The following is a 12,539-nucleotide window of genomic DNA, read 5'->3' as shown; positions in this document are numbered from 1 at the left end:
TGTTTAGAGAGTTTTTCAGGTTTAAGAAAAAATAAAGAGCAAGACAGCACTATCTGTGGTGGTATCCTTGTACATTTCAATCTGAAATGCAAATTGCTTTTGGAGTATAAGTCCACAATATTCAGTATAATTTAAACATTGTTTTTCTACTTTGCACAGTAGAAAACAGCAGAAGGAACATAATCTTTGAACATTTAACACATGCTGCTGTTACAAATAGAAAAAATTCATACTAATTTCCTAATCAAGTCTATCTCAAAGTAATTGTGAACAAAATTTACTTTAGACTAGAAATTTAGTTTCAACAAAAAAAGCTGGCAGAAAAACTTTCTCCTGCCCTTGCTCTCCAAGGCCGCTCAACCTACTATCTAGGACCCTATGGGATTTAGGGAAGGACAATGGGCCAACTGCCTTCCCCAGCTGCCTTCTACCCTAGAATGCTATGCTACCAGTGAAATATCTCACCAACCTTTGAGATGTCTTGGGCTTGAAGGAGACAGTGTCTACAGCATTCATAAGCATATGAGAGACCTAACTAGCTAAAAAAAACACCTCAGTTCAAAATTCTGATTCTACCACCTCTTAACTGCATGATTGTGGATGAGTGATTTAATCCTGAGTTTCACTTTCTTTATTCCACAAAATAAGGAAAATAATTATCTGTATTGCATGGTTGTTATAGGGATTACATAAAATAAATAGTATAGTTAGCAGATAAGAAAATAAATTACTGTAATGCAGTATGATAAATGCTTTGATGGGCATAGACAGATTATCATGGAAAGAAGTACCTAGCTTATAGCCTGGGTGGGAGTTCAGTGGCAGGGAGAGGTAGAAGTAGTAGAAGGTGATAGTAGAGCTAAATCTTAAAGGAAAAACACTTTAAGGAGAGAGCACACTCCTAGCAAAAGGAAAAACAGGGGTGGGGGAGCTGTGAGGAAGGTATGGGTGTGCAAGGAAACTTGACATCTTTAGAAAACATCAATGAAAAGGAAACCTGACAATCTCCAGATCTAATATTCGTGGTTTTGTCCATTCACAAACATAACCACAGAATCATGACACATAGTAAATCATTTTGATGAGGCATAAATTTGAATCATGAACAATGCAAGACTAGTAGTGCACTGACATCTAAAGAAGACGACTCTTCGGATATTGAGGTGACAGAGTGATTGGTGACATTAAGGAATTGGGAAATGAAGCTTTTGTAAAAAAAGAATTCAGTTTTGATATCTAAAGTAGAGACGTTTCCTAAAGCAGCTCTGAACAAGGGATAAGAGCCCAGGAGAAATATTTGGCCTTATCTCCTAGAGTTTCGAATGCTGGTGTATAGGTAAGTGGAAATTGAATCCATCCCATCAAATACATCACTCAAGGATACAATAAAAAGCAACAAAAAATTATGACCAAAACATTTCATATACACACCCATTTTAATTACATTTTAATGCAAGGGGTATTAAGTAGAATGCTTACTAAGTGTCCAACATTAGCCTACAAAAACCATGCTCACTAATAAGGGAACATGTGGGTAAAGAAGTAAAAATAATAATAATAATAATATGCTTTTAATTCAATGTTATTGTTAGAGTTGGTAAGAAATAGATAATAATGTTAAGCAAGTAAGGCTCATAGGTTATAAAGTTTTAATTACAACAATAAAGACTATGAACCTAATCCTTTAGGTCTCAGTATTCACTGATTTTCAAAAAAGAAAGGCATATCAGAACCTTTAGGAGTAGAAACCCTTGAAGATAGTTTTCTTGTAGTATACATACCAGAATTACTGCTCTAAACAATGGCAAGACACTGTGTTTCAGTAATGAGTATTATGGTGCAAGCAATATTCAAGAAAACCACATGTAAAGGCCTACAGGAAGGACTAGCAGAATAAAAAGGCCAGGAGGTGCTACATAATTCAAGGACATGGATTTAATAGTTACAAAGACCTGGGTTCATTTCCCTGCTGTAGCTACTTATTGGTTATGTTACTTTGAGCAAATTATAAACTATAGCTGAATTTATTCATGAGTAAAATGAGGATAATAATACCACTGATCCCAAAGGGCTGTGATGAGAATGAAATAAACAAAATATATATAAAAAACATTAAAATGAATATAAGAGTTTTGGAATGCGACTGTTTATAACAGTAATGATAATAATCATTATCATCTATCATACTACCTGAATAAACAGCAGTTAGGCTCTGAATCATAAAGTCCGACCATTCAAAAAACTGCAAGTCTAGTTCAAACTGACTTTGTAAAAATGCCAACGTTAAACATAAATGAACACTACAATTTTATGTGGATAATCTCAAAAGTTGCAAATATTACTGACTACAAATCAATTTACAAATCCAATGAACACTTACTGAGCCTGCCCCAAGTAAAACCTGCTGTGCCAGATATAGCAGGAGATACAATAGTGAGTAAGATATAGACCCTAATCTCTTTTATAAGTTAGAACAAATTAGAGATTACCTGACTAACTCGATTTACTTCCTCCTCTTCTTCCTCAGCTTCCTCTCCAAATGAAAGTAAACTAAAATTTCTAGTCCAAAAAAAAGAAAGAAAAAGATAGAAAGAAAAAGTCAAATCAAACTTATAAATACCTTATTTTCAGAGCAAGAAAACAGAATTTACAAGAAGAAATACATTCTGACTGTTGTAAAAAAGACCATATTACTCAGTATTCAGCAGAAGTATTCTAATGATCTATATTTTCAGTATGTTAAGGCTTTTGCCTCACAGCATCATGTTTCCCATATCATACTAACTTTTAATGACCAAAATCCTTCCTGAGCTAAGGGATCCCTCCTGTACTGAGTCAAGCATGACAGAAATAATTAAGCTTTTTATATTTATCAAACTGGTAGCAAAATGGGGGTTTCTGAAAAACTAATAAGTATATATCCCTGAGTGCTACAAATGGGAAGTAATTAATCCAGTATTGGGCAAAATATTTTTTAATATTTTAAAATTAATATGTATACAAAATTGTCAGACAAAAAAAAAAAAAGAGCAATAAACAACTAAAATAGCCCACAAGGAGAAAAAACTACATTTGTCTCCTCTGATTCATCAAACAAAAGTAATCTCAAGTAAGATAAAACAATAAGTTACTAAAACTCTCTCTCAAATAGAAAAATTAAAGATATGGCAGCAAAACAGATTTTTTTTTCCGCAAAACCTAGAAGCAAGCAATGACCAACATGTCATCCCTAACATATTTGCTGGAAACAAAAACAATGCAAAACACACCAAAAAAATGACTTTAGAGTTTATTGTTAAGATAAATCATAGTGATGACATACTGTATGTGAATATAGTGACAGTGACCTTTCATCCAGAGATAGATTAATCAAAATAAGCTGATCAAAGAAATTTTAAAAATCAAATAAATAATTCCAATAAGCAGTCATTTTGCCACAAGGAATTAACTGCTCATTAAAGTGTCTGGTCATATCTGACAGTTTATAAAACAATTTAACTTTATATTTGTAGGATGTCAACGAAAAAGGCTAATAGGTATTTAATGCCTATACTACTGGGTGTTTTAACATACCTCTTCTCATGTAATCCTCATAACAACCAGAAGTTGAACTTATTCTAACTTAATCTAATCTCTATTTTATAGGAAGAAGTAACTGAAGCTTAGAAATTTGAATCCACTTTGCTTTTCATTTACTAGGTTTGGCAGGATTATATCTAGAATTGATCAAATCTAACAATTATAGGTACAATAAAATCCCTAATAAGGATCCTACAGTTCAGTAAAAGAATACTGCAGACAGTATTAATAATGTAGAATATTGTCCAAAATAATGAAATTTATTTTTATTCCTATTCTTTGGAAAATTATCTTCTGGAAATAAACCAGAATACTGAATGAAACAGCTTTATATTTTAAAATGTTTATGATAAGATTATTTTTAATGGCACCAAAAAAGGATTGAAAAGTTAAATACAAGTTAAATTGCATAATGCAATCATGCAGTCATTAAAAATATTCTTAATACTTTTCTCTACTTTCTATTTATACTGAGTGAGCATATATTAATTTTAAAATAAGCAACAAACAAAAGTTTCTCAATAAATCATTTATATAAATAATTGTTACAGGGATCATAAAATACGTATCTATTTATTAACACAGATTTCATATGAACAACTGAGATGACATGTTTGTAGCTTAAGTTTAAGATATACTGCACCTGAATACAAGAGTTGCTCATTTAGGAAAACAAACAAACAAACAAACAAAAACCACACTAATATGGTTTGGGCTCTGTGTCCCCACCCAAATCTCATCTTGAGTAATTCCCATAATCCCCACGTGTTTTATGGGAGGGACCCTGGTGGGTGGTGATTGGATTATGGGGTGGTGTCCCCAAAGCTGTTCTCATGATACTGAGTGAGTTCCCATAAGATCTGATGGTTTTACAAGTGTTTGACAGTTCCTCCTTTACACTCGCTCTCTCTCCTGCTGCCTTGTGAAGAAGGCGCCTGCTTCGCCTTCCACCACGATTGAAGTTTTCTGAGGCCTCCCTAGCCATGCGGAACTGTGAGTCAATTAAACCTGTTTCCTTTGTAAATTACCCAGTCTCAGGTATATCTCTGCAGCAGTGTGAAAATGGACTAATACAACCACACACTCATAATTCCAATATCTCTCAGTCTCAGGCATGTCTTTACAACAGTGTAAAAATGAACTAATACAACCACACACTCATAATTCCAATATCTCTCTGGTTCAAACTGGCCTCTGCTTTGCTAGTAAACAATTACTATAAAAGGAAATAAAGTAAATTAAATGGATGAGTGTCATTTTTCAAGCTGAAGAAAAATCTCTCCACTATGATTACTTTGTGCCTTTGGGTTTCAATTTCTTTACTTCCTCCTCTGGTTTCTCTTTTTTCGGCCTTTTAATTTCCCTTGGAATGATGTCATCAAAAGGATTAAACAAAACCTATGAAAAAAATATTTTGAAAACATTATTCCATTTTTAACATTTCACAAAAAATTAAACCCAGTATGTAATTCCATTGGTATAGTGTCTATATTTTTCCCAACACAAACATTATTAGTATAGTGATATATATTTACTACACAACATGCTTCCACTTACACGGCCAAATTGGATTCTCTCAATAATCCTATGTGCTATCTACTAAGGGATATTTTATCCCCATTTTACAAAAGGGAAAAATATTTAAGAAAATGTAAATGATACAGAGTAAGCAAGACCAACTCAGATGCTTTGATTCCAAATCAAGTATTCTTATTTTTGCTTCCTCAATGAAGGATCACTCTTTTTTTTTTTTTTTTTGAGACGGAGTCTTGCTCTGTTGCTGCAGAGTGCAGTGGTGTGATCTCGGCTCACTGCAACCTCTGCCTCTCAGGTTCAAGTGATTATCCTGCCTCAGCCTCCCCAGTAGCTGGGACTACAGGCGCGTGCCACCATGCCCAGCCATTTTTTTTGTATTTTTAGTAAACACAGGGTTTCACTATGTTAGCCAGGACGGTCTCCATCTCCTGACCTCATGATCCAACCACCTCGGCCTCCCAAAGTGCTGGGATTATAGGCGTGAGTCACTGTGCCCAGCAGATCACTCTTAAATTACCTATGAAGTCACTTCTTTGGGCTAAATAAACCTAATTCCTTTAACTTTCTATTATGAGGTAAGCTTTTCAGTCATTGGATTATCAGATAAAGTTTCATCTTTGAATTAAAATCTTTAATTTAAAAAATTATTAACTAGAAATTGTGCCCAAATAAATCAGAGATAAAATTTGAAGTGTGATGTTTACTTAGTACAAAGCTTTCATCCAACAGTTTAAAAATACTAAGAATCAATTCCTCTTAAATGATAATTTAAGTGCTGTATCTCATAATAATCATGCTCCTACCTCACAGCTTTTTATTTTGTGTGGATTATGTGGTCTTTCTTCATCATCAATGTCTACTTCTGACAGCCTCAACATGTTATAAACTGTATCCCCTGTAACCTATCAAATTAAAAATATAATGTAATTGAAAATTATTACACTCATCCTTTGAATTAAGAGAAAACCTTTGAAAGTATTTTTCAAATAATTAAAAGGAAATTTCATATGATTACATAAAATATATACATTTAATAATGCAAAGAAAGCAACTTTATCCTAAAGGAGAAAAGTGTGGATGGAGATCAATCCCTCAGTAAGTGTTTTGGAAATTTCCAATATATATTTAATGTAAGTTTTTATTAACAATATAATGCCAAATAATCTCTTACTGAATGACAACTTTTCATTCAAAGATCATAAACAAATTTAAACTTTGGAATAGGATAAAATAAGCAAATAATAACAATAACAATGTGGTAAATGCTTTAGAGACACTATCTCATTTGATGCTCACAAACATCCTAAAAGTAGGAACTATCATTATCCTTCTACAGATAAGAAAAATGAGGCTTAAAGAAGCTATAGAACCAACAGTGATGGCCTTTCTAACTTCTAACTATGCTACACATTGTCTCTGATGTGTTAGTTATATAATCCCAATTGTAAAAACTGATGCAGAATGGCAACTTAAATCTCATTTTATTATACACTCTTATTGTTAAGAAATAAATGGAGGGAATCTATAAACATCAGACAGACTGTGTTGGAGTGGCTCAAAAGAATGTAATAAGTATTAACCAACAACATTGCAATATATGGTTTTAGTATGATTCCCTTCATTCAGTGTTTCTCAAGAGTCTTAAAACAACACCAAGCTCTCCAATTGTACTGAATTTGTTTTTTTCCCTTTCATCATCACAAACTCTAGTTTTGCCCGGCATATGGGGAAACCATTCTTACTGAACCAGCAGAGGGCGCTGACACACTAGTGATGTCTAATATGCCTAAGACTTAAAACATATAGAAATATATTTATGAGAAGGGAGAAGAGTAAGAGAAGAAAACCTTCAGAATCCCTTTTTAAAGGGAATTGTTGAAAATTCTATAGAAAGGACGTTTCCTAATATGACATGAAATGTGAGCAGGATTAAATAGGTACCATTCAAAGTAATATTTACAGTAAGAAGCTTCAATGTCAACACAAATTCCACTTTAGACTTTAAAAAACCCATCATTAAGAAACTAAACTTTAAACTACTAAATGTTATTACCTAAATGTCTTTCCAAAAATGTAAAATCAATACTGGCTAAGTGGCACATTATTAGCTCATACCATTACTATGGTTTTAAAGAAGAAATACACTAAAGTCACAACTAATGACTGAATTGAAAGATGCAAAAAAAAAAAAAGAATTTAGCTGCTCCCTCATAGTGCACTATAACAGGAATATATTCCATCATTTTTGAAAAGAATAAACATATCCTATGGAATGTTTTGATGAAGGTAGCTCTTAGATAAGTTAATCATATGTATCTTAGAAGCCTAAGGAGTAACATAAAACCAAAAACTGAACCACAGGTTTAAAATCACTGGACACTAACCTTTCCAAAGATGGTATGCTTATTGTTAAGTTCATCCGCTCGACCCAGTGTGAAGAAAAACTGGCTGCCATTATCATGAGAACCAGCATTTGCCATGGCAACCAGTCCTCTCCGATTAAAACGCAACCGTGAATGAAATTCATCCTGAAATGTAAAAAAGATCTAGTGAATGTCCTCAGTTATAAGACCCATCATATGCAGTTATTCAACTTGTCCCACAAGGTCCTGTACAACGTCTAATAAAAAATGTAGACATTTTACTTAATTGATTTTTGAGCGCTTACTATTCTTTCAATGTTATTAAACTTGAATTCACTAGACTGTATTTTCTAAATATACTCATACAGAAATATACCCTATTTTGTAGAAAGCTGCTTAGTTATACCCAAAGGAAGAGTACCCAAGGTGGAATGGATGTCTAAGTTATTTCCCTATTCTCATCCCAAAGTCAGGTAAGCTTTTGAAATCTTTTCTTACTTCTCCCAGAAAACTACTTTTGAGCCATTGGAGAGTCTTCAGTTATTACTCCTTCCCATCTCATTCTAAATGTCATTAAACAATTGCTTTCTTCTTGTTTTTTAATTCAAATAATCTACTATTATTGTGTCATGTAATTTTACCATGTCTTTTTAAAGTCCTAAGTTGAATCTTCTCTGAAATGGCACTGATTCTATTTGCCAGTTTTCAAAAGAGCAGGAACAAGTCTTTCTAAGGTGGTTTTCTCACCATGATAGGGCTACTTAACAAATATATTAGTCTCTTAGTTAACAGAATTTCCTTCCAACCTGATATTGAAGTCATTTATAAATGTAGCCATGTTATATCATAAATACTTTTCACAAAGGAAGATTTTTTCCTTAATAAATAATTCTCAAGAGATCTGAACTCAATGGATCACAACTCTGTATACTGTATTCAAAATGACCTAATTGAAAAATGTAACAAGATAATTGTATTACCTGAAAATAATTAAGCAAAAATCTCAAGTTAGGAAGGAATTGTCAAAAACAACTATTCTGTTACACTAAATAAAAGAATAAAAGAATGCTTCCGACTAGACAAGGTACCTAAAATCATGAGAAGTCTTACTATGGTAAAATATAAAACAGTCTAAAAGTGACATCTGAGACTTTTAAAATAACTATTCCACATTTCTAAGGCCATTATCATCTGGAAATTAAAGCAAACAGTTCAAGTATTTTCTTCAAGAATGACACAATGACTTGGTAAAAGATGAAAGGAAAATGCAGACAATCTATTCCATTAGTATAAAAATGAATTTTTCAAAAACTCCCATATTTTAAGAGATAGCAATGTTTACTCACTCAAAGAACATGATATTGGTGCCATCAAATTAATAACAAACACAACTTTTAGCTTTTACTTGAACCTGCTATTGTTCTTAATATCTTCACTATGACATTAACTCTTTTTCTTCTTAGATCTATGTTGGCAGATAAGAAATCACTGACCTATTCTTGATTAATGCATCTTTTACAGACAATTTATTTATTTATTTATTTTTTTGAGACAGAGTCTCGCTCGGTCGCCCAGGCTAGAGTGCATTGGTACGATCTCAGCTCACTGCAACCTCCAACTCCCAGGTTCAGGCAATTCTCCTGCCTCAGCCTCCTGAGTAGCTGGGATTACAGGTGTGTGCCACCATGCCCAGCTACTTTTTATAATTTTAGTAGAGACGGGGTTTCACCATGTTGGCCAGGCTGGTCTCAAACTCCTGACCTCAAATGATCCGCACCCCTTGGCTTCCTAAAGTGCTGGAATTACAGGCATGAGCTACTGCACCCAGCCTGATTTTTATATACTAATGTGAAATGTTTTTTCCTCTTGTGGAACACAATCATTTTCGATTAAGCAATCCAAACTGACTTGGAAATAATAACAACAAAAATAGTAATAAAAATAATAATTCAGTCTTACTTTGAATGGTGTTCCATAGATAGACTCTCCACCACTCCCTGTGCCAGTAGGATCTCCGCCTTGGACTATAAAACCAGGCACAACTCTATGAAAAATGGTATTGTCATAATAAGCTGAAAAAAAATAAAAATAATTTATCAATGTCTAAAATTAATCATATCTACAGTTACCAAAATTAATACAGCTAGAATCAAAAGATTTATTTTCCAGAATGTTAAATAGGCTCCCAAGCCAAAACCTTTTGTATCCTCCTTCTTAAAAAATAGTTACTTCTGAAAGCAGCACACATTTCTACAGAAACCATCATTGTTGACTTTTTGTTTTTATTTCTAGGATTCTCTCAAACTCTGGATTGGTTTTCAAAATAGAAATTAGAGAGTTCTGGCAGGAAGGAGAAGCAATATTGTGCCCCAGGAGACATTTGTCAATTTCTGAAAATATTTTTCAGAAATGGGGGATACTATTGGCAGCTAGTGAGTAGGGGGCAGGATATTGCTAAACATCCTATACTGCAAAAGACAGTCCCCACAACAGAGAATTACCAGCCCAAAATGTCAACTGTGTGGAGACTGAGAAACCCCGGCAAAGATGAACACCTTATTTCCGACTGCTTCCTCTTTTCCTCACAGAAAATTAATTTATTAATATACAAACTCATAATATATCAAAATTACTTATTAGTTATAGGTATGAAACCATCAATACACCCCCCTCAAGAAACTCCGAATAAATAAAACAAATAACACAATACATACTTGAGTCCAATTAGTTCAATTGGTTTGCTAAATGATTGAAATAAATTATTCATAATTATATGTAATTCAAAAATATACAATTGGAGTATATAATTTAGAACTCATAAATATACAGGAGAGATTGTATATGACCTCCTATACTATATATTATCTGGAACCTAAAATCATTAGGGTACTTCATAGAAGAAAAGGAAGTTAACTTGGGAATGGCAGAAGCATGGCATGTCAGTGAGTCAAAGCATAAGTGAAAAATTGAGTGGGGAGCAGGAATTAGAGTTTGCCTGAATAAGAGAATTTACATTAAGAAGTAGCAATAATGGCCAACACGCATAAGAAAAGATGCTCAATATTATTAGTCATTAGAGAAATGCAAATCAAAACCACAATCAGATACTACTTCACACCCACTAGAATGGCTAACATCAAAAACCTTAAAAGAGTAAGTGTTGGTAAGGATGTGATGAAACTGGAACCCTTTTACATTGCTGGTGGGAATATAAAATAGTGTAAAAAGTTAAACACAGAATTAGCATGTAATCCAGCAATTATGCTTCTAGGTGTATGTGTATACAAGTAATATATATGTTTATATATTAATATATAGTTTTTAAGTGTAAATATATATAGTTCACATAAACAATATATAATATATAAGTAATTATAATAGTAGTTATAAGTAATTTTGATATATATTGTTTGATATATAAACAATATATAATATATCACTGTGCACATGATCAGATTTGCTTTTATGAAATATCATATATTTACATATATTGTTTATATATCCAAAAGAATCGATTGTTTACATATACATCCAAAATATATATATGTATATATATCCAAAAGAGTTGAAAACAAGTACTCAAATACTCACACACAAATGTTCATAGCAGCACTAGTCACAAGAGCCAACAGGTGTAAACAATTCAAATGTCTATCAATGGATGAATGGATAAATAAAATGTGATATATACATATGATGGAATATGACTGTCACAAAAAGGAATGAAATACTGATACATGCTACAAAATGGATGAACTTCAAAAACATGCTAAGTGAAAGAACCCAAACACAGAGTCACATACTATCTGACTCCATTTATAAGAAATATCTAGAATAGGTAAATCTGCAGAGATGGAAAATAGATTGGTGGTTGCTGGGGGCTGTGGGTGGAGAAGGGGGATATTAGTCCATTCTCACACTGCTATGAAGAAATACTTGAGACTAGATAATTTATAAAGGAAAGAGTTTTAATTAACTGACAGTTCCACATTGGGCGGAGGCCTCAGGAAACTTACAATCATGGTGGATGGCAAAGGAGAAGCAGGCAGTTTCTTCAGGTAGTGGGACGGAGTGAGTGCAAGCAGGGGAAATGCCAGATGCTTATAAAACCACCAGATCTTATGAGACTCACTCATTATCACAAGAACAGTAAGGGAGAAAAATGCCTCTATGATCCAATCACTTCCACCTGGTCCTACCCTAGACATGTGGGGATTATGGGGATTACAATTCAAGGTGAGATCTGGGTGGGGACACAGAGCTGATTCCTATCAAGGGGAGAATAGAGAATGACTGGGTTAATGGATACAGAGTTTTCTTTCGGGGTAATAGTGTTTTAGAACTATATAGAGGTGCCAGCTGCACAATACAGTGAATGTACTAAATGACACTGAACTGTACACTTAAAATGGTTAGTTCTATGTTATATAAACTTCACCACAGGTTTTTTAAAAAATCCTTTAAGTGGAAGGAAAGAAATTATTTTACATCACTGAAATTAGTTCTGTACTTACATTAGGTAAGCACAAGAGGAAAACATATGTAGTATGAAGTACTGAATAAACAAAAGCTATTATTTTTGTTGTAAAAACAAACAAAAAGCAAGTAGCAACAAAGCAGGTTGTGATTGAGCCAATTATTGAGTTAGGCAGACATGATTCAGTCACATGCTTAGGGTTACAAAGCAGAAAGATAGAAAGAGCACAGTTCCCTAAAGATTTCACTGAGCTTCCCTAAAGATTTCACCAGATTTCTTGACATAGAGGATGATAAATGTCTTTATTATTTAAATCATTTTAAGTTGGGTCTTCTATTACCTGCAACTGAATACAACCTGAATATAACCCATTCAATAAAAAATATTTATCAAGTATCTACTGTGGGCCAGGCATTTTACTGATACAATTACTGACATAATTTATAAAGTTCCTATTTTAGTGGCTTGGAAACACCCTCATAATTATTTATATTTGCAAAGCATAACTGGATATACAATGCATATTTTAAAAAATATAATCTGTATTCTAACAACTGTATTCAGTACACAGTATGTAAGAAGAA

The 12,539-nt window shown here is 33.2% G+C and overlaps 1 protein-coding gene across 6 annotated transcripts in view; it reads right to left on the bottom strand.

Annotated features, from left to right (window-relative positions):
- CWC27 (CWC27 spliceosome associated cyclophilin) overlaps positions 1 to 12,539 on the bottom strand; it is a 258,775-nt gene that overhangs the window by 235,697 nt on the left and 10,539 nt on the right. For 5 of the 6 annotated variants that reach the window (XM_010368255.1, XM_010368270.2, XM_030927527.1 and 2 more), the window contains exons 3-7: positions 9,438 to 9,550; positions 7,500 to 7,643; positions 5,919 to 6,017; positions 4,874 to 4,977; positions 2,490 to 2,559 (exon numbers count right to left, since the gene is read on the bottom strand). In XM_010368255.1, the coding sequence (XP_010366557.1) occupies positions 2,490 to 2,559; positions 4,874 to 4,977; positions 5,919 to 6,017; positions 7,500 to 7,643; positions 9,438 to 9,550 (530 nt within the window). The remainder of the gene's footprint in view (positions 1 to 2,489; positions 2,560 to 4,873; positions 4,978 to 5,918; positions 6,018 to 7,499; positions 7,644 to 9,437; positions 9,551 to 12,539) is intronic. The other variant, XM_010368262.1, reaches the window with a different exon arrangement.

This window comes from Rhinopithecus roxellana, chromosome 3, assembly GCF_007565055.1.
Source record: "Rhinopithecus roxellana isolate Shanxi Qingling chromosome 3, ASM756505v1, whole genome shotgun sequence".
NCBI lineage: Eukaryota > Metazoa > Chordata > Mammalia > Primates > Cercopithecidae > Rhinopithecus > Rhinopithecus roxellana.
Note: the sequence above shows the minus strand (reverse complement) of the source record. Positions and strands in the feature narration are given on the sequence as shown.